Raw genomic sequence first — 22,341 nt, 5'->3', positions numbered from 1 at the left:
CCTACCCATCCCCGCAAGGAATTACCTCCATCCCCGCCCGCCCCATAAAAAGCAGCAATTACTTCTGACAGGATCATCAATTCCACAGTTTCTTTTGTGTTTGCGCTGCTGTTTTCCTTGTGGAATCTCTTTGGTAGAACCCTTTTTTTGTTTTCTGTTCAGGTAATTAACTTATAAACCCTCTCTTTTACTAAGACTGACGTGTCCATTATATTATATGGATGAACCCTGTTCCAAAGCCTTCCATCCCCGTTGGAGTCCCGTTGGCTAGAACGGGGTCCCCGTGGGAGTCCCGTGGGCCAGAGGGGGGTCCCCGTGGGAGTCCCATGGGTTAGGAGGGATTCCCGCGGGACCCACGGATTTCCCGCAATCCCCGTTCCCGTGCAGACCTCTACTCTGTACCTCCAAGGATATACTCCAGCTGCCAATCCTAAAACATGACTGCCCACATGACACCGCTCTCTATCCACAGCAGATTTTGTCATCTTCCTCCATGATGCTCCTTCGTTTATATAGATGAGCATACAAAATCCCCCACCAGTTTATGTCTAATTCTTCTGCCTTCCTACTGTATGTTGAACTACAAAACTATTTAAGTGTTTGGCTTCTCCTGCATTGATAATTTAATTCTAGATGTTATGTTAATCAGGTTTTCTATTCCACATTTACCTATTCAGTTCAAGGGTGGATTATATTACAAGAGGTTGGGTCAGTTACCCAGGAAGTTATAATGGACAGTTTGACACAGATATTCAATATCGTTTCTAATACTGGTAGATCAGTACAACTATTAATGCAGTTAGGTTGTAGTTACAAATACATTTACAAGTACAAGTAGGTCATTGTTGGCTTTTTGTTTTGTCCTAGAAGTTGCATTAGACTGTTTACACATGGGCTTTTACAATTGCCTTTCAGTTACTTCAGGATTGGTTCCTTGTCTTGGTACAGAAATGCTTTTAAAAGTTTTCTGAACCTGAGATAATTGTCACAAGATCATAGTGTAAGCAGTAGTTGGCTCCAGCAGTTTGCTCATTGATATTGGATGGATAAGATAATTTGCTTGTCAGACTTTATATTGTTGCATGCTGGGAATTCTAAGTGGAAAAGATTTCTGGTAGAATATCTGTTGGAACACCCTGGAGTAGGGTAGCCAACTCTGTTAGGTAGGCAGGGGCATTCTCCCTTAGGATCTTAAACATAGTGATGCCTAATTTAAATTTGATCCTTGTGGTTATGAGCAACCAATATAGTTTCATATAGTAGAGCTGTAGGTGTTCCAATTTCCATTATCCGTGTATGAGTCTTACTGTTGCATTTTGAACTAGTTGAAGTTGTGATAGTAACGTTTTAGAGCAGAAAACTAGCATTACATTAAAATAGTCTAGTTAAGATAGGATTAGGGATTGCACTAAGATTTGGAAAGCCTCCGTTTCAAAGTATTTTTTGATGAATCTTAGTTTTCTCATCACAAGGAAAGATTGTTTTGTTATTGATTGTACATGGCTTTTCATGGATAGGTGATAATCAATTTTTACTCCTAAGATTCGGAATTTTAGTTCTAATGGAAAGTCTGCGTCGTCTACTGTAATTCTCGGAGTGTAGCATGTGTCAGTCGAGGGTCCTAGCCAAAGGAATCTGGTTTTGTTCTTATTTAGTTTGAGGTGGTGGGTTGAGGTCCAGCTTTCTATAATGTGGACACATTAGTTGACCTTGGTGACGGCATTGACTAACACAGTTGCTATAGGTAGTACGATCAATATGTTTTCCACACAGGTGAAATGTTTCATTCATGCAAGATCTAGGTCAGCTCCCAAGGATTGCATTAGGAGTTTGAACACCGATGGTGAGAGGGGATCCTTGGGGGACCTCGTTGGGAAGGTGCCAGCTATCAGATAATTTACCATCCTTATATACAGCATAGTGCTGAGTCGTTAGGAAGCCTTGGAACCAGGAGAGGACCAGGTCACTAAATCCAAAATCAATGAACATCTCAGACATTTGATTGACATCTACTAGGTCAAATGTGCTGCTTAGGTCAAATTGGACTATGATTGTGCTGTGACCCTTGCTTAGTAGTTCTTTGCCATATGCTGTGACCAGTGTTCCCGCTAAGCTGCGCTGGCGTGCGCTGGCGCACAAAATATTACATCGCAGCGCACAAGTTTCTCGTCACAGCGCACGGCGTACGGCAGATGGCAGGGCGGCGAGAGGAGAATCGGGCGAGTTGGCTCATAACTTGCTGGCGCCCGATATTTTTAGCTCACAGCGAAAAAAGTTTGCTCACAACACCCGCCCGCTTAGAGGGAGCACTGGCTGTGACCACCCTCGTAGTGCTGTGATTTTTCCTGAATCCCAATTGTGAAGGGTGGAGAATGTTTAAGTGTTATAAATAGCATTCGAGTTGTTCTGTGACTTATCCCGCCATCATTTGATGAGTAGGGGGATAGAAGCTACTGGCCGGTAATTGGTCACATCAGAGGGACTAAGTTTTGGGTTCTTAGGAATAGGAGTTAAGATCATTCCTCCTGATTTGGGGAACAGGACAGTTTTTAGCTATAGCTGAGCCATTGGGTTATTTTTCCTATGGTTGTCGGGGTAGCTGCTTTGATCAGGTAAGGTGGGCAGGTGTCGAGGCTGCAGTATGCTTTGGAGTATTTTAGGAGAAGGTGTTGGTGGTCTTTGAATATAATCTCTTCAAATCATTCCAGGATCTGTCTGCTGGTATTTCCATAGGTGGTTTTGTAGTAGTGGGTCTAGCTGGATTGGTGGGGGCTAGCTGGTCTTGTGTAGATTGGACCTTTGTTTTAAAACAGTTGGCTAGTTCTAGGGCAGTTCGAATAGAGGGGTTTGTGATCTTGTTCATGTTGGTTCTGTTATCTAATATTGAGAACAGTTTATTGATTTTAAGATTATCTTCTATGCTGATCTGTTTAAAGTAGTACTCTTTCTTCTTTTGTGTACCTTGCCAAACAGACCCAAATATGGGCAGGATTCACTAAACCTTCAAATCGTGCACGATTCATTTCCTATTGCATGCCGGCCAACTGATTCAGTAAAGACCTGCATGCAAATGGAGATTATCATTAGCATGCCCCCTACACGCCCTCTACCCATGGCCAGAGCGATCCCTGCTCATGCGCACACCCTGACAGTAGTGACAGGAGAAGCAGCCTCCTGTCACTGCTGTCAGGGCTCAGCCCAGCACAGATCTTTCTTGCCTGCACCCGGACTCTCCTGCTCTCTGCCACCATTCCCTGCAGTGCAAGCCTGTAGTTTTAAAGCGGGCCTGCATTGCGGGGAACGGCGGCAGAGATCAGGAGAGTCCTGGAGCAGGCAAGAGATCTGCCCGACAACCCCCCAGGCCGTGATCTCTCCTGCCTGCCCTGCTCTGCTGCGCCACCCCTCCCCCCAACTCCCTCCTGCCATCAAAAATGTTAAAACAGAAAAAAAACCAGAGCGGCACTCCCCCCTCCAACCAACACGGCCCCCCCCCCCCGACACAGAACGCCCAACCCGACCCCAGTTGGGAGCAGGAGGGATGCTCGGTCCCTCCTACTCCTACGCACCATCAAAAGTTCTCCTCCTCCTGTTCTCCGGCCAGCTGCCACTTCAATAGGGCCTTAGGCCCCGCCCCAGCGCATCATCTGATGCACGGGGAGAGGCCTAAGGCACTGATTGGTTGAGGCACCTCAGGTTCCTCCCTTTGGAGGGGCCGGGGCACCTCAGAAAATCAGGGACTTCCTTAGGGAGGAGTCTAAGGAAGTCCCTGATTGGCCTGCTCCCGAAGATGTTGGGGAGCCTTGCCCAAGGAGCAGGAGGGACCGAGCACCTCTCCTGCTCCCAATATTTTTAAAGGTATGGGGAGGGAGGGGGGTGGCTCTGGCCAGCCCTGCCAGGCCCAGCCATGGGTGGACCGGTGGGGTGCGGTGGCCCAGTCTGGGATGGGCCATGCCGGCAGGAGGGAGGCCTAAGGAGCAGGACGGACTGAGCATCCCTCCTGTTCCCAACTTTTAGTACCGGAGAGGGTAGTGTTGGGGTGAGCAGCCACGACTTTTAAAAAAAACAACTTTTCCTTCGTACGGGCTGGCTCTCCTGTTCCTCCCTTCCAGGCAATCTTACCGCCCAGACTCTCCTGCTTTCTGCCGCCTTCCCTTCAGTGCGAGCCCGCGGGTTTAAAGTGGGGCTGCACTGCAGCATGCAGCACCACTTTAAACCCGTGGGCTCGCACTGCAGGGAAGGCGGCAGAGAGTAGGAGCTCAGGGCAGAAAGCAGGGCTGGAAGATCGGGGTGAGCAGGCAGGAGACAGAGGGCAGAGCCGGGCTTCTATGGAGCCGGAGAGTCAAAAAGGCGCACCTGCCAGCATCTTCCCTCTTGCCTGCTCACCCGTCCGCCGCAGCTCTTCTCTTGAACGGGCCGGGGACTGGCGTTCCACAGACAGGAGGCTGCCAAAATGCACCAAGCTTCCCCGGGGGGGGGGGGGGGGGGAAACGGCAAGCGACGATGAGAAGGGAGTCGGAGCAGGCCACAGAGACTGTCGGTGCCTGCAGGCTGCGGCGGCTTCAGGCGGATGTCGGTGGAGGGTAGAGTTGTCGGTGTCGGCTTCAGGCGAATGTCGGTGGAGGTAAGGGTTGCTGCTGGACAGGGGAAGAGGTGCTGATGGACGGGGGGGGGGGGCAAAAAAAGGAAGGGAGGCCTACTGATAGACAGGGGGAACAGAAAAGAGGTACTGCTGGACAGGAGAAGAGGTGCTGATGGACGGGTGGGGCGCAAAAAAGGAAGGGAGGCCTACTGCTGGACAGGGGGAGTAGAAAAGAGATGCTGCTGGACAGGGGGGGCAGAAAAAGGAAGGGAGGCCTACTGCTGGACAGGGGGAGTAGAAAAGAGGTGCTGATGGACAGGGGTGGCAGAAAAGGGAAGGGAGGCCTACTGCTGGACAAGGGGAGCAGGAAAGAGGTGCTGCTGGACAGGGGGGAGTTAAAACAAAGGGGGAAGGACTGCTGCTGGATAAGGAGAGCAGTGAAGGGGTGGTGGTGGACACAGGGGAAGAAAAAGGAAGGGAGAATGGACAGGAGAGCAGGCAAGGGGTAGTGGTGGACAGCCGAGGAAAAAGAAAGACAGAAAGAAAGAAATACAGAAATAGGCTAAGGAGAGAGAGAGAGAAATAAATAAATACAGACACACACACACATATTCTAGCACCCATTAATGTAACGGGCTTAAAGACTATTTTATATATAAGAGAGTAATAAATAGGTAGTTAGTTGACAGGGAGATTGTTGAAACCAGTGATAGCTCGTAAAGCAATGTTACTTACCGTAACAGTTGTTATCCAGGGACAGCAGGCAGCTATTCTCACTAGTGGGTGATGTCATCCAACAGAGCCCCGATACGGACATCTTGCAAGCATGTCTTGCTTGAAGAAACTCAGAAGTTTCGAGATGCCCGCACCGTGCATGCGCCAGTGCCTTCCCGCCCGATGGTCCGGGCGTGTCTCCTCAGTTCATTTTCTTCCGCGGAGCTGAGAAGTCTATCTTCAATTTCGCGCCCATTGAATCTCGTTTTTGCCTTCTGTTTTGCCACGGGTTGAGTTCATGTTATCAGTATGGATGGTTCCCTTGCCTCTTTGTGTTTTGAATATAAGTCACGTGAATGCATTTTCGTTGCTATGGTTACGTTTCCTCTTTATAGATGTGCTCAGAACAGCCTTCCTTTCGCTGCCTGACCGTGTCCGTTATAGGTAAAGCTCTGGTTTTGCTAGAAAGCAATGTTACTTACCGTAACAGTTGTTATCCAGGGACAGCAGGCAGCTATTCTCACTAGTGGGTGATGTCATCCGACAGAGCCCCGATACGGACATCTTGCAAGCATGTCTTGCTTGAAGAAACTCAGAAGTTTCGAGATGCCCGCACCGCGCATGCGCCAGTGCCTTCCCGCCCAATAGTCCGGGCGTGTCTCCTCAGTTCAGGTAGCTAGCAGAGAAGCCAACCCAGGGGAGTTGGGTGGGACGTGAGAATAGCTGCCTGCTGTCCCTGGATAACAACTGTTACGGTAAGTAACATTGCTTTATCCCAGGACAAGCAGGCAGGTATTCTCACTAGTGGGTGACCTCCAAGCTAACCTCAATGGGATGGTGGGAGAGTTGGCAACTTAGGAGAACAAATTTTGTAACACTGTTTGGCCAAACTGTCCATCCCTTCTGGAGAAAGTATCCAGACAATAATGAGAGGTGAATGTATGAACCGAGGACCAAGTGGCAGCCTTACAAATCTCCTCAATCGGTGTCGATCTGAGGAAGGCTACAGAGGCCGCCATTGCTCTGACCTTATGGGCTGTGACCTTACAGGGAAGGGGTAATCCAGCCTGGGCATAGCAGAAAGAGATACAAGCTGCCATCCAGTTGGAGATGGTGCGCTTTGATACAGGTCGTCCCAACTTGTTTGAATCAAAGGAGACGAAAAGTTGAGGAGCAGTTCTGTGAGGCTTGGTGCGATCCAAGTAGAAAGCCAAAGCACGTTTACAGTCTAGAGTGTGAAGAGCTGATTCTCCAGGATGAGAATGAGGCTTAGGAAAAAACACTGGAAGCACAATGGATTGGTTGAGATGAAATTCAGAGACCACTTTAGGCAGGAATTTCGGATGAGTGCGGAGGACCACCTTGACATGATGGAAGACTGTGAAAGGCGGGTCCGCCACTAAGGCCTGAAGCTCACTGACCCTGCGAGCAGACGTGAGGGCCACTAGAAAAACCTCTTTCCAAGTGAGAAACTTTAGTGGAGCCTTGTTGAGAGGCTCAAAAGGAGGTTTCATAAGCTGAGAAAGGACAACATTGAGATCCCAAACCACTGGAGGCGGTTTGAGAGGAGGATTGACATGAAAAAGTCCTTTCATAAATCTAGAAACCACAGGATGAGAAGAGAGAGGTTTCCCTTGTAGAGGCTGATGGAAAGCCGCAATAGCACTCAGGTGGACTCGAATAGATGTCGACTTGAGACCAGACTGAGACAGATGTAGAAGATAGTCCAACACAGAGGATAGAGAGGCTCGCCGAGGCTCCGTAGAGTTGGAAATACACCATGAAGAAAATCTAGTCCATTTTTGGGAGTAGCATTGACGAGTAGCAGGCTTCCGTGAAGCCTCCAAGACATCCCTCACCGCCTGGGAAAACTGGTGAGGAGTTACGTTGAGAGGAACCAGGCTGTCAGGTGGAGAGACTGCAGGTTGGGATGAAGCAGAGACCCCTGATGCTGAGTAAGCAGTGAAGGAAACACTGGAAGTAGGCACGGTTCCCTGCTGCTGAGTTGAAGGAGAAGGGAGAACCAAGGTTGCCTGGGCCACCGAGGAGCTATCAGAATCATGGTGGCATGGTCGGACTTCAGCTTGACCAGAGTCTTTTGAATGAGAGGAAACGGAGGAAATGCATACAGAAAGCGATTCCCCCAATTCAGCAGAAAAGCATCTGCCTCAAGGCGATGAGGATCGTAGATCCTGGAGCAAAATTGAGGCAGCTTGAAATTGTGGGGAGCCGCAAAGAGGTCTATTTGAGGCGTCCCCCACTGAGCGAAGATCTGATGAAGGGTCTTGGAATGGAGTGTCCATTCGTGAGGCTGGAGAAGACAACTCAGGTTGTCCGCCAAGACATTGTCCTTCCCCTGAATGTAGACAGCTTTGAGGAAGGCGTTGTGGCGAACCGCCCAATCCCAGACTCTGAGAGCTTCCTGGCAGAGGGAGGCCGAGCCCGTGCCCCCCTGCTTGTTGACATAATACATGGCGACCTGATTGTCGGTGCGAATGAGGACCACCATGTCGTGAAGCAGATGTTGAAAAGCTTGAAGAGCATTGAAGATGGCTCTGAGCTCCAGAAGATTGATTTGATGCAGTCGGTCCGCACTGGTCCAGAATCCCTGAGTGCGAAGACCATCCAGATGAGCTCCCCAGGCATAGGTCGAGGAATCGGTTGTGAGAACCTTCTGGTGGGGAGGAGTGTGAAACAGCAAACCTCTGGATAGATTCGAAGAGGTCATCCACCAAAGTACAGACTGCCGAAGAGCAGGAGTGACGAAGATGTGTCGAGACAACGGATCTGACACCTGAGTCCATTGAGATGCCAGGGTCCACTGAGGAATTCTGAGATTGAGCCTGGCAAACGGCGTCACATGAACTGTAGAGGCCATGTGGCCCAGGAGGACCATCATGTGTCTCGCTGAGATGGACTGGCGAGAAGACACAGACTGGCAGAGTTGAAGAAGAGCATCCATGCGCTGAGGAGGAAGGAACGCTCTGAGGCGAATGGTATCCAGGACTGCCCCGATGAAGGGGAGAGACTGGGTAGGTTGTAGATGAGATTTGGAAAAGTTGATCTCGAATCCCAAACTCTGCAGGAACAGAATCGTGGACAGGGTCGCCGAGATGACCCTTGAGGCTGAGGGAGCCTTGATCAGCCAGTCGTCGAGGTAGGGAAATACCTGAAGACCTTGGTTCCAGAGTGCCGCGGCCACCACCACCAGACACTTCGTGAAGACTCTGGGGGACGAAGACAGGCCGAATGGAAGCACTCGATACAGGGAAGCAGGACTCTAGAGCAGACTACCTGGCCAAATCAAAAGCCGTCAAAACAGCAGTCAGGGAGGCTAAATTCCTCATGGAGGAGTCTCTAGCAAAGAACATCCAGAAGGGAGATAAATCCTTCTTCAGGTATATCAGTGATAGAAGAAAAAACTCAGGCGGGATTGTACGTCTTAGGAAACCAGACGGAGACTATGTGGAAAAGGATTCGGAAAAAGCCCAACTATTAAATGAATACTTCTGCTCAGTCTTCACCCGAGAAGCGCCAGGGCTCGGCCCTCAGCTACAGACAAGGGTTGGCTCAGTTGACCCGTTTAGTAACTTTGAGTTTACGCCCAGTAGTGTCTACGGTGAGCTGTCAAAGCTCAAGGTTAATAAAGCAATGGGGCCGGACAACCTGCACCCCAGGGTGCTTAGGGAGCTGAGTGATGTCTTGGTGGAGCCACTGTCCGTGCTCTTCAACCTCTCCCTTAGTACAGGCAGCGTCCCGTTGGACTGGAGGACGGCTAACGTCATTCCACTCCACAAGAAAGGCTCAAAGATGGAGACAGCAAACTACAGACCAGTGAGTCTAACATCGATAGTGAGCAAACTAATGGAAACTCTAATCAAACACCAATTAGATAAGATCCTGGATGAGGAGAATCTACGGGATCCCCGACAACATGGATTTACTAAGGGGAGATCCTGCCAATCCAACCTGATCAGCTTCTTTGACTGGGTGACAGGGAAGCTGGATATTGGGGAGTCCCTGGACATCGTGTACCTGGACTTTAGCAAAGCATTCGATAGCGTACCACACCGCAGGTTACTGAGCAAGATGAGTTCTATAGGATTAGGTAACACATTGACGAAATGGGTTGGGAGCTGGCTTGGAGGTAGGCTCCAAAAGGTGGTGGTGAACGGCACCCCCTCCGAAATGACGGATGTGATTAGTGGAGTACCACAGGGCTCAGTCTTGGGCCCAATCCTATTCAACATCTTTATAAGAGACTTGGCAGAAGGGCTTCGAGGTAAAATAACATTATTCGCCGATGACGCCAAACTGAGTAATGTAGTGGGCAAATGCACAACAGACGAAGATTCAGTGCCCGACAACATGATGCACGACCTACTCCTACTGGAGCGATGGTCTAGGACATGGCAACTCAACTTCAATGCCAAAAAATGCAAAGTTATGCACCTGGGCAGCCAGAATCCATGCAAGTCTTATACCCTTAATGGCGAGATCCTAGCAAAAACGGTAGCAGAACGAGACTTGGGGGTAATCGTCAGTGAGGACATGAAGTCTGCCAATCAAGTGGAGCAGGCTTCGTCCAAGGCAAGACAAATCATGGGCTGCATACGAAGGGGTTTCGTCAGTCGTAAGGCGGAAGTCATTATGCCATTGTATAGATCCATGGTGAGGCCCCACCTGGAATACTGTGTGCAATTCTGGAGGCCGCATTATCGCAAGGATGTGCTGAGACTGGAGTCGGTGCAAAGAATGGCCACCCAGATGGTCTCGGGACTCAAGGATCTACCATACGAAAAACGGCTTGACAAATTACAGCTATACTCGCTTGAGGAGCGCAGAGAGAGGGGGGACATGATCGAGACGTTCAAGTATCTTACGGGCCGCATCGAGGCGGAGGAAGATATCTTCTTTTTCAAGGGTCCCACGACAACAAGAGGGCATCCGTTGAAAATCAGGGGCGGGAAACTACGAGGTGACACCAGGAAATTCTTTTTCACTGAAAGAGTGGTTGATCGCTGGAATAGTCTTCCACTACAGGTGATTGAGGCCAGCAGCATGCCTGATTTTAAGGCCAAATGGGATCGGCACATGGGATCTCTTCACAGGGCAAAGGTAGGGGAGGGACATTAAGGTGGGCAGACTAGATGGGCCGTGGGCCCTTATCTGCCGTCTATTTCTATGTTTCTATGATACTGTAGATGGAGATGTCCCACCCGAAATCTGAGGAACTTGCAAGAGGCCGGATGAATGGGAATGTGAGTGTAGGCCTCCTTGAGATCCAGAGAGCATAACCAGTCGTTCTGCTCGAGGAAGGGGTAGAGAGAAGCAAGCGTCAGCATGCGAAACCTCTCTTTGACTAGGAATTTGTTGAGGACCCTGAGGTCCAAAATAGGTCGCAGGTCGCCCGTCTTCTTCGGAACAAGGAAGTACCGGGAGTAAAACCCCTGGTTCAATTGGTCCGTCGGGACCGGCTCTACGGCCGAAGCCGGAGCAAAGCCTGAGCTTCCTGAAGAAGAAGGGCGGTCTGAGTCAAGTTGGAAGGATACTCTCTTGGAGGGTGGTCCGGAGGGACCTGATGGAAATGAAGAGAGTATCCTTCCCTGATGATAGTAAGGACCCAGAGGTCGGATGTTACGGCCTCCAAGCGATGATAAAAATGATGGAGGCGCCCTCCGATGGGAAAAACAGGGGGAGGCAGAACGAGGTTGGTTATGCCCTCGACGAAACAGTCAAAAAGGCCTTAGGGACAGCAGGCGACTGAGACTTCGGCTGACCCTTCTGAGGAGGCTGTCGCTTCGCCGGTTGCCTCGCAGGCGGAGTTTGCCTCGGTTGATAACGCCGCTGATAAATCAACGGTGGACGAGAGGGTCGAGACTGTTGAGGCTTGGGCTTCGGCCTAAGAATGGACTGGAAGGACTTTTCATGATCAGACAATTTCTTCGTGACTGTCTCGATGGATTCGTCAAAAAGATCCGCCCCCGCACACGGGACATTTGCCAGGCGGTCCTGAAGATTCGGGTCCATGTCAATGGTCCGCAACCAGGCCAACCGGCGCATCGCCACAGAGCAGGCCGCTGCACGGGCCGAGAGCTCGAAAGCATCATAGGCAGATTGCATCAACTGAAGACGAAGCTGGGACAGTGAAGCAACCACTTCCTCAAACTCAAACCGAGCCTGGGACTCGATGTATGGTGTGAATTTCCGAAGCACAGGCAGAAAAAATTCCAAGTAGGCGGCAAAGTGGAAATTGTAATTCAGGACTCGGGACATCATCATCGAATTCTGATAGATGCGGCGACCAAACTTATCCATGGTTCTGCCCTCGCGTCCCGGAGGCACTGAAGCATAGACCTGGCCAGGATGAGACTGCTTGAGCGAGGATTCGACCAGGAGGGACTGGTGAGAAAGCTGAGGACCCTCGAAACCCTTATGATGCACCGTGCGGTACCGGGCATCCAACTTTCCAGGGACCGCAGGGATAGAGTAAGGAGACTCAAAGCACCTCATGAAGGTCTGGTCGAGGAGCTTGTGCAGAGGAAGGCGCAAGGACTCGGCCGGAGGACAAGGCAAGTGCATGGTATCGAGGTACTCCTTGGAGTATCGAGACCCAGCATCGAGGGTAATGTCCATGTCATCCGCCATCTGTCTGAGGAATGAGGAAAAAGACAGTTGGTCCGCCCTCGCCGGTTTACGAGAAGGACTAGAAGAAGACGAGGCTTCGGGCTCCATAGAGGCCTGTGAGCAACAGGGCGAGTAGAAAACCTCGGGGTCCTCGAACTCCGGGCCCGGAGGAGGAGACCCAGCCGAAGCAGCATACCCCATCCGAGGCAATTTCTTCTGAGGCAAGACGGTCGAGTGTCGAGAGGAATGCCTCGAAGAGTGTCTGGAACGATGCCCCTCTCGATGCCTGGAAGGGGATCGAGCCCGTCTGTGAGAAACCTGGTCAGACGCCTCCAAAGAGCAGATCGGACTCGATGCTGTCGATCGCAGAGGCGGAAGAATCGATGCCTCCCCCGACAACGCCCAAGCTTGATAGGGGGTTCGGAAGAACTCGTCCTGCTTCCTGCTATGCCCAGGACTGGGAGGCCTCGAAGGTGGACGCCACACTGAGTCATGGGGCGGGGTAACAGGTTCCAATGGAGGCAAATCGCTAAACGAGGCTTTCCTCGAGGGGATAGGCTCCAAGGGGGGCATGTCACTAAGGGAGGCCCTCTTCGAGGGAATCGGTTCCAAAGGAGGTATAGCACTAACCGAGGACCTCCTCGAGGACCCGGACACCGCTCGCCGCTCCTCCTCGCCGAGCAACGAGGTCGTGCGACGCGGCGGAGGAGGAGGGGGTGGTCCGCCCATCGGAACCGGAACGTCATCCTGGATCGAGGCAATCAGCCGGGGTCCCATGGTGTGCATGAGTTCCACAAACTGAGCCTCCAGAAGGGACTTCAACGAAGCCGATATGGAGGGATCCGCACCAAAAGGGGGCCCTTCCGCACGGTCTCCGCGCTCTTTCGGTGTCGCGTGCTTCTGCTTGCCAGCCTTCGGCACTTTAAGCACCACCGGTGGAACTGTAGGTGTTGATACCTGCTCCGAGGAGACGGAGGAATGCACCGGTGTCGAAGTCGAGGCCGAAACCGGCGTGAACGATGCCGGTTTCAGGAGGCCCGAAGCAGCCGGGGAGGCAGCGGGCTTCGCCGACGGAGTCGAAGCACCAGTCGATGTCGAAGCTGAAGGATCCAACGAAGCTTCCATCTTGAACATGGACTCCCACAGCAGACAGCGGCGCTTAAACGCTCTCGCCGTCAAAGTGGAACAAGGCCGGCACGATTTCGGGAAGTGATCCGGTCCCAGACACTGTAAGCAGCGTCGATGAGGGTCCGTGAGCGAAATCGCGCGCTGGCACTTGCTACACTTTTTAAAACCTGTAATCGGCCGGGACATAGGCCGGAAAAGTTCCGCCGCAAGGTCGAAGGCGCGGGGCCTCAGCCACGCGGCCGACCCGGTGTCGGAAGAAAAAAAATTTTTTTTTTTTTTTTGAAAAAGAAATCAAAGAAAGAAACAAATGCACAGGAGAGCCAAAAGAACTCAACCCGCGGCAAAACAGAAGGCAAAAACGAGATTCAATGGGCGCGAAATTGAAGATAGACTTCTCAGCTCCGCGGAAGAAAATGAACTGAGGAGACACGCCCGGATCATCGGGCGGGAAGGCACTGGCGCATGCGCGGTGCGGGCATCTCGAAACTTCTGAGTTTCTTCAAGCAAGACATGCTTGCAAGATGTCCGTATTGGGGCTCTGTAGGATGACATCACCCACTAGTGAGAATACCTGCCTGCTTGTCCTGGGATAATAGGCAGTTATGTTTTAGACTAGTTCTAACAATCAAACTGCCGTGAGCGCTTGAGGTTTCTTCATCCTATCCCCAGTTGAAATTTTAATTATAATGTATTTTCAGTCGAATATGAATGTCAACGTGAGGGGTTTGTAAAAGGAAAAATTTATTTGAATAAATTGGAAGAAGATTGAAGACAAGGGATGAGTGAACATATTTAGTCTGAAAGGAAACCATTTCTCTCTCATCATCAATTTTGCTATAAGGAGTCCTTTGTGTAACCCACCAGACAGACCCAAATATGTTAGCACGTATGCTTCTTTCAGGGCTACTACTGTCAGACAGAGCCAATTGATAATTTAATTCTGGATCCCTTGTGTAACCTGCCAGACAGACCCAATTATGCGAGCGCCTATGTTTCTTCCAGGGTTTCTAGTTATTACTGTACTAGCAGCTTGTCAGACAGACCCAACTGATGATTTAATTCTAGGTCCCTTGAGTAATCTGCCAAACAGAACCAGTTATGTGAGCAAGTTACTACTGTACTGAAGCCCTCCTTACAGATCCAGCTGTTAGACAAAGGCTGCAGTTATAGTACTTATCTCCTTAGACAACTATTGATTCTTCCCAAAATTGAAATGACTATAGTTCCGATGAAGAGCCAGAACGTATGTATGCTGGCTTAGTTGGTCCCACAGCTAAGACAAATTTCATTACACCCAAGGTGGCTCTGATACTGAGTCTTATTGCAACTTAAAAGGTGCAATCCCCAAATGAAAAATTAAGATTAATTCAGAAGTGCATTATGACTCTGTGGGGCCCCCAATACACACAATACACACAAACCATACTATAGGATTTTGAGAGATTTTCTTTGTCATACACACACACACACATATATACCGTATATTCACACTACAAAGGAAATCTCCCCAAATCCTATGGTATCATACTGGAACAGTTTTTATTATATAATTACAAATCTGACAAAATATCAATTTTTGCAAATAACATGAGAATAAAAGTCTCAAAAATTCACCTTTTGAAATTTTGAAGGGATACATTTATCAATAGAAATCTCTTTTAATAAAATCATTTTAAAACTGAATTATATTGATAAGTTTTATTATTTTTTGTATAAGATAGAATAATGCTATATATTACTATACATAAAACTTACCAAGTTGGGTAATGAAAGCTAAATTGGCAAGAGAGGGAGGAGGTGAAAGAGAGGGTCTGTTGCAGCACTACACAAAAATGCAGCATGTAGTCTCCGAGCTCTAGGGTGCTGATAGGCTTTGAGTCTACTCCTTGCATGGGGTTCTTAGATAAAAGGAGACCTGTGATGGAGGAAAGGAAGAATCTATGAGTTCGTTTGCTGAATGTATTATTTTTATTTTCAATAATGCTGCCTATATAACAGTCATAAATATGTGTGTGTGTGTGTGGGTGGGGGGGTGCTAGCCACATCCCTATTGTATCTACTGGATAATACAGCACTAGATCCATTGATCCCTATAATACCCTCCTACCTGATAACTCCAGATGTTTGACACTTCCTGATACCTAGGGACTTCCTACCAGGATTCCACGCCCAAACTACTAAAGCATAAACAAACAAAAACAACCCCTGAATAGTGGGATTTACTTTCTTAAAAAAAAAAAAAAAGTGTTTCCTTTGGCCTGGCATTTTAATCATTGAAATAGGCATATTAATGAGCTGTTTTATTTGCCACATAGAGAATGACAGGGGGGACACATTTTTCCCCATCCCCACGGGAGCTCATTTTCCCGTCTCTGCCCCACTCCCGGAGGCCCTGTCCTCATCTGCACAAGCCTCAAACACTTTTAAAAGTGTTCGAGGCTTGTGCAATTAAGGCAGAGAAGGACAGTGACAAAACTCATTGGGGACGGGCCAGGGAAATTGAGTTCTTGCAGGGACGGGGACAAACCAGTGCCAGGAACCTAGACCTACCGATTTTCAAAAAGAGCCAGCGAGTGTATGTGTAAGTAAACGTTTAAGTCTATTGCCACTTGATATTCTAGCTTTCATTGGATGCCAAAGTGGTTTACATAAAAAAAGAAGAGCAAAGTTACAAATGGGAAGGGGGGGTTTAGTCAATGGAACAAGACGATCAGGGAAGCAGTGACAGAGGTAAAAGAAGATGCCCAGTGCCTTACCCTACCAGAAGCCCACAGCTCCAAAAGGGTCCCTCCAAAAAGCCTTTGCAAAAAGATGGAAGCAGTGTCCGTGAGGGGAATCCGAGTGGGCGCGGGAAGAGCTGTGTCCTCGTCAGTGAATAGGTCCGTAAGTGTGCGTGGCTTTCTTCCCGCCAAGGCAGCTTCTGGTCACAGGCGACTGGTGGACCGAGCCCCTCCCGCGGCCGCACTGACGCTCCGGTGCCCGGCCGCCTCCGGCCGCCCCGAGCCCGCCTTGACCTTAAATATCTTCAGGTAAAAAGCCCTGAAGGAAGGGCTCGAGACGTAGTAGACCAGAGGGTCCAGCGCGCTGTTGATGTACGTGAAGTTGACCGTGATGTAGAAGGCGCAGTCGGCGGAGCGCAGGGCCTCGCAGCCCGCGGCGCGCGCCGACAGCCGCAGCACGTGCAGGCGGGCGGCCACGCTGGGCGAGAAGCAGAGCACGAAGACCACGGCCACCACGGCGACGAAGCGCACCGCCGTGCGCGCCCCGGCGCGCCCGTCCAGCCGCCGCCGCCGCAGCCTCCAGACGATGCGGCTCGAGCAGTAGAGCACGACGCCCAGGGGCAGGAAGAACTCCAGCAGGAAGAGCAGGTCGTGCCAGAGCAGCTGCTCGGCGCACACGGTGAAGCTGTCGCAGTGCACCGAGCCCTGGCCGTCGACGGCGAGGTGGGCGCTGGGCAGCAGGTACGAGGTGCCGGCGATGGTCAGGAGCCAGATGAGGCAGGCGACGCCGGCGGCCGCCCGGCTGGACACGGAGTTCAGCCGGTGGTGCGGGTGCACGACCCTGAAGTAGCGGTCCACGGCCACCAGGGTCAGGAAGGAGATGCTGCCGGCGCGGTTCATGGCCAGCATGAAGAGCACCAGCCGGCAGGGCACGTCGCCGTACAGCCAGCTGCTCCTCCGCAGGTAGTAGTCGGTGCGCAGCGGGAGGCAGATGATCAGCAGGAAGTCGGCCACGGCCAGGTTGAACAGGTACACCGTGCTCGACTTCCAGGGCTTGAGGTGGAAGCCGAAGCCCCACAGGGCGATGCCGTTGCCCAGGGAGCCCAGCACGAACTCCACGATCAGGAAGGGGGGCAGCAAGTGGGACAGGAGGTCGCCTTCGAACACGCAGCACGACCCGTTGCTCATGGTTTTGGGTTGTTGGTTTTTTTGGGGGGGAGGAGGGAACCTCACGAGAGGGTAAAATGCAAAAAAAAAAAAAGTGTCCACACTCGCGCTGCCTCGAATACCCGGCGGCAAAAGAGGGTAAAATGCCAAAAAAAAGGGTTCACTCGCTCACGCACTGCCTCAAATAGCGGCAAAAGGTAAAATGCAAAAAGTGGCCATTCGCTCACGCGCTGCCTCAAATACTCAGCGGCATAAGAGGGTAAAATGCAGAAAGTGACCACTAGCTCATGCGCTGCCTCAAATAGCAGCGGCAAAAGAGGGTAAAAACATGCAAAAAGTATCCACTCGCTCACGCGCTGCCTCAAATAGCAGCAGCAAAAGACGGTCAAATGCAAAAAGTGGCCACTCACTCCCGCGCTGCCTCAAATACTCAGCTGCATAAGAGGGTAAAATGCAGAAAGTGACCACTCATTCCCGCGCTGCCTCAGATACTCAGCGGCATAAGAGGGTAAAATGCAGAAAGTGACCACTCACTCCCGCGCTGCCTCAAATACTCAGCGGCATAAGAGGGTAAAATGCAGAAAGTGACCACTCATTCCCGCGCTGCCTCAGATACTCAGCGGCATAAGAGGGTAAAATGCAGAAAGTGGCCACTCGCTCACGCGCTACCTCAAATAGCGGCAAAATAAGGTAAGATGCAAAAAGTGGCCACTCGCTCACGCGCTGCTTCAAATACCCAGCAGCTGGGGGATGCTCTACTCAGATGAACTAATGGCCTTTTAAGATAGTCACACCAAAGGTGTGTAGTGCTCCGGAGGAAACCACCTTAGAATCGGAAGAGCAAACCAAGGGTGACTGGAAAAAAAAGAACAACCAAAAGACAGGCAAAATGAGGGAGTGTGACTGCAGCCCACATGATCAGCAGAAAGCCCTTTCGAAAATTGTCATTTACTGCCAGAGTTCATTTGAAAGTTCAAGGCGAAACGATATAGTACACCGCAAAACATCTCAAGTCTGTCTCTAAATGCATTTTGTGATAGGACTCACTTTATTTTCTCTCTTCTAGGTTGAAATAAAATGTGTAAGCTTCAGAGTCTCAGGAAGAATAATATCCCTTTAAATCTCAGCCAACATATAAATTACACTTCTGGTCACATCTTTGGCGCTCATTCGTTTTAGATGCTCATATGAAATTGCATTTTATAGATTAGATGAAGGTGAAATATGTTGTTATTTTTAAACTTTAAAAGTTTGGTATCTCAAATTAATTTTAAAGAATTCATAAAGAGAAGGTATTGCCACTTATAAACATGCTTAGATCCTTTGGAAAAATCTCAACTTTTTTATTTTTTTCAAAGCCAGTTTATCTTATTATTCCTATAGTTCAGGGATAGGAACTCCGGTCCTCGAGAGCCGTATTCCAGTCGGGTTTTCAGGATTTCCTCAATGAATATGCATGAGATCTATTTGCATGCACTGCTTTCAATGCATATTCATTGGGGAAATCCTTAAAACCCAATTGAAATATTGCTCTCAAGGACCAGAGTTCCCTACCCCTGCTATAGTTGTACCCTGGATCCAGGACTTATTTACTAGGTCTGACAATTAAGTTCATGAACTTGCCACTGTTCGCTTAGGTTGGCCGCACTGTACAAGCAGCTCAGTAAAGTTTCATAACCTATTAGTGTCTCACAGCTCTGTTCGTGTTGACTTGTGGGTCTTGATGAGTGGCGTTCATTATTGTTTCTGTTTGCCGTCGCGAGAATGTTGGAGCTTGAATTAGAGCAACAAACAAACATTAAATTTCTTGTTAAACTTGGCAAGAGTGGAAGTGAAATTAGGGCCGTTAATCCAATTTTATGGGGATAATGCCATGAAGAATATGGCAGTGTACAGATGGATCAAACGTTTTTATGAGGGGAGATAAAGTATCACTGATGAAGAGAGGTCAGGGCAGCCAGTAACGAGTAGAACTAATGAAAACTTTGCAAAAATTTGGGAAGGGGTAAAACGCGGACCTCACGGATCTAAAACTGACTATTTAGCACCGACGGATCCGTCTCAGCATAGGGAGGGAAAAGTATTAGGATCCGTCGGCGTTAAATTGTCATCGAGGTCTGTCAGAGCCAGAAACTAACTACAAGTGGCACGGACCTCAGATTTTTAAGGACGTGCGGTTTTAGATTCGTGAGATCTGCGTTTTACCCCTTCCCCCAAAATTTGTTGAATTGTGCATCAAAATCGTTGGCTAACTGTTAGAAGAATAGCAGACCAAGTAAATATTGATAAATAGGAAAATCTTAACTGAAAATCTTGACATGAGAAAAGTGTGTGTGCAAAATGGTCCTGAAGGAGCTCACCGATGAACAAAATCAAAGAAGAGTTCAAGTTTGCCAAGACCGTTTGGCGAGGCAAGATGATGTTTTGGGCTATTTTATCACTGGTAATGAAACATGGGCATACCAATACGACCCTGAAACAAAACGTCAAAGTGCCCGGTCAATTCTCCATGACCAAAGTCAGCCAATTCTCCACAACCAAAAAAGTTCCGTCAGTCCAAATCAAGAGTCAAAACAAATTTGCTAACTTTTTTTTTTTTAAAAGAGGGATTATTCATTATGAATTTGTACCAACTGGACAAACAGTTAACCAAGTTTACTATTTTGAAGTGCTGAAAAGGCTGCGTGAAAAAGTTAGATGAAAACAACCTGAACTTTTTGCCAACGACTCATGGCTCTTGCATCACAACAGTGCTCGCATGGCACTGTCTGTGAGGGAGTTTTTACCCAGTAAACAAATAACTGTATTGGAACACCCTCCCTACTCACCTGATCTGTCCCCCAATAACTTTTTTCTTTACCCAAAGATAAAGAAAATATTGAAAGGAAGACATTTTGATGATATTCAGGACATCATAGAAACATAGAACATGATGGCAGAAAAGGGCCAAGGCCCATCTAGTCTGCCCACACTAATGGCCCACCCCCTAACTACCTCCAAGAAGAGATCCCACATGCCAATCCCATCTTTTCTTAAAATCTGGCACGCTGCTGGCCTCAATTACCTGTTGTGGAAGATTATTCCAGCGATCAACCACCCAAGGGTAATACGACAACAGCTCAGATGGCCATTCCAGAAAAAGAGTTCCAAAATTGCTTTGAAGGGTGGACTAGGTGCTGGCATCAGTGAATAGCTTTCCAAGGGAAGTACTTCAAAGGGACCGCAGTGGTATTCAACAATGATGTATATAGCACTTTTTCTAGGATGAGTTCACTAACTGAATTATCAGACCTCGTATGTTAGCTTGAACAACTGGTCACTACTACACACAAAAGACAGTCTAATCCAGTGTATCTCAAACTGTGTGCCTCCTGAAATTTCAGGTGTGCCATGATATGCTGGGGAGGAGGAGAGGCACCAGCTGACTGTCTAAAGGACGTGCCTCTTACAGTGAGAGGCACATCCTGTAGGCAATCAGCCAGCGCCTCTCCTTTCCACACGTCTTCCCTGCTGCACCCCCCCCCCCAACTGGTGGCTCAGGGCCCATCTGGAGGGCCTTCACGCATGCATGTGACATCATTGCGTCGACGTCTGCGCACTTCCGGATGCCTCGAGCTGTGAACACTACGTTTAGTGTTCCATAGCTCGACAAAGTTTGCAGGATTCTGGTCAATGTGCACCCTCTCCCCAACCACAAAGGCAAAACTGAAATTTTCGGGCATCACCCAAGTAAATGTCGAGTGTGCTGTCTGAGAGATTCCACAGTGGACAGGATTAGGGTCTCTAAGCAGAACTGAACCTCAGGGTATCTCGGGTGCATGATCTCAACGACTCAAAAATGCATTACTAGTGGTAAGTGTCCTGTGTTGCGCCAATAATAGTTTCCTTCTGGAGCTAACAAAGATGCACAAGCATTTGTAGATATACAGTATATGGAGATGAACTTGGAAATTCTTTCTAATGAGGTTGGTGGCACATGGGACAAAGGGAATGAGATCTGCATATTTCTGCCATATTTCCCTGGTCTCTGAATCATTTGGTGGTCGATGTCTGTCAGCTCCATTATGTAAGTCAGTCTGTCACAGCTGAGTTGCATTATGAAGAAACTAGAGCGTGGTGGCGTTGTCTTCCTTAATGTACCATGAGTTCAAGATTGCAGTGCCTCTCTGTTTAATCCGGAACACAGATCAGAAATTCAAGCTCCTTCCAATCCTTCCGCAAACATTTGAAAACTTGGCTCTTTTCAAAAATCAAATCACCTCCCATTCTCTAGTATCCTGTCCCTCTCTATCTTCTTAGTCCCTCTCCTACATCCTTTCATTGTAGTTCCTTTCCTCTTAACTCTGTAAACCGTGCCGAGCTCTGCGCTTGCGGAGATGGCGCGGTAAACAAACCTAAGGTTTAGTTTAGTTTAGTTAGTATCATCTCTCTTTAGTCAAACATAAAAATGTTTCCACCCAGTTCTTTTAAAGTTACACAGTGAAATACAAAGCAAAAAAACCTTTTGGCCCTGGTTACACTCTCTGGGGATTTTTTGTTATTTTTCTGGTCTTACTTTATAACATTTTATTGAAGAAATGCAATAAATACATAATAATATAATACAGTAAAATAGTCATTGCATTTAAATTTACCATATTAACTTCTAATAAATGTTTATCATTCCTTCAAAATAAAATTTTCAAATTACACTCTCTGTTTTAATGGTTTGTTTTTTTAATGCACATAAGAACAGAAAAAAGTTTCACATAATGCCTTTTCAAATCACTAAACATTCTTGCTTGTTTTGTTTTGGCTGTCCTTAGTAATCTCTTTTATTTTGCAGATTTCTTAACATTGACAAGATGCTGAAATGGTGGTGCGTTGAGTGCTGATCACTATAGCCAGGTACACACACACAATGTCCTAGTTAAGTTCTATTTTAAAGAGCTCTGTAATTAGTTACTTTAATCCACACATCTGGGGGATAATCCATTGTTCCATAGATGACTAAATTAGCTTATTAAAATAACTGTCCATACTATGAGGTTTGAAAGAGCACGGGAGATTAAGAACATGAGGGTGGGCTTCATTCCTGTCATATTGTAGGCAAAATTAACCCATTTGGAGGCATTACACTACTACTACTATTTATTTTTTCTATAGCACTACCAGACCACATAGCACTGTACATTAAACACACAAGAGACGGTCCCTGCTCAGAAGAGCTTATAATCTAATTATGAAAGACACGCCAGTCAAAAATGGTGAATCAATATACACTGCTCATGAAGGAAAATACAAAAGGAGAAGGAGGCAGAGAGGGTAGGGGCTATAGAGGGAATGACAAAAAAATGTACACTGAGAAATATAGCTTACATTTGCAGGTACTTTCTTAATCCTGGCAACAAAGCCCTAAGATTATTG

The 22,341-nt window shown here is 48.5% G+C and overlaps 1 protein-coding gene across 7 annotated transcripts in view; it reads right to left on the bottom strand.

Moving 5' to 3' along the window:
- Positions 1-16,965, bottom strand: part of LOC117364850 (hydroxycarboxylic acid receptor 1-like) — a 206,749-nt gene extending 189,784 nt beyond the window's left edge. For 6 of the 7 annotated variants that reach the window (XM_033954532.1, XM_033954533.1, XM_033954531.1 and 3 more), the window contains exons 1-2: positions 15,805-16,965; positions 14,804-14,963 (exon numbers count right to left, since the gene is read on the bottom strand). In XM_033954532.1, the coding sequence (XP_033810423.1) occupies positions 15,973-16,956 (984 nt within the window). In that variant the 5' untranslated portion in view covers positions 16,957-16,965 and the 3' untranslated portion in view covers positions 14,804-14,963; positions 15,805-15,972. The remainder of the gene's footprint in view (positions 1-14,803; positions 14,964-15,804) is intronic. The other variant, XM_033954537.1, reaches the window with a different exon arrangement.
- Between the last annotated feature and the right edge of the window lie 5,376 nt (positions 16,966-22,341).

Source organism: Geotrypetes seraphini, chromosome 8 (genome assembly GCF_902459505.1).
Source record: "Geotrypetes seraphini chromosome 8, aGeoSer1.1, whole genome shotgun sequence".
NCBI classification, from domain to species: Eukaryota; Metazoa; Chordata; class Amphibia; order Gymnophiona; family Dermophiidae; genus Geotrypetes; species Geotrypetes seraphini.
The sequence above is the reverse complement of the archived record's forward strand: the minus strand, read 5'-3'. Positions and strand labels throughout refer to the sequence as shown.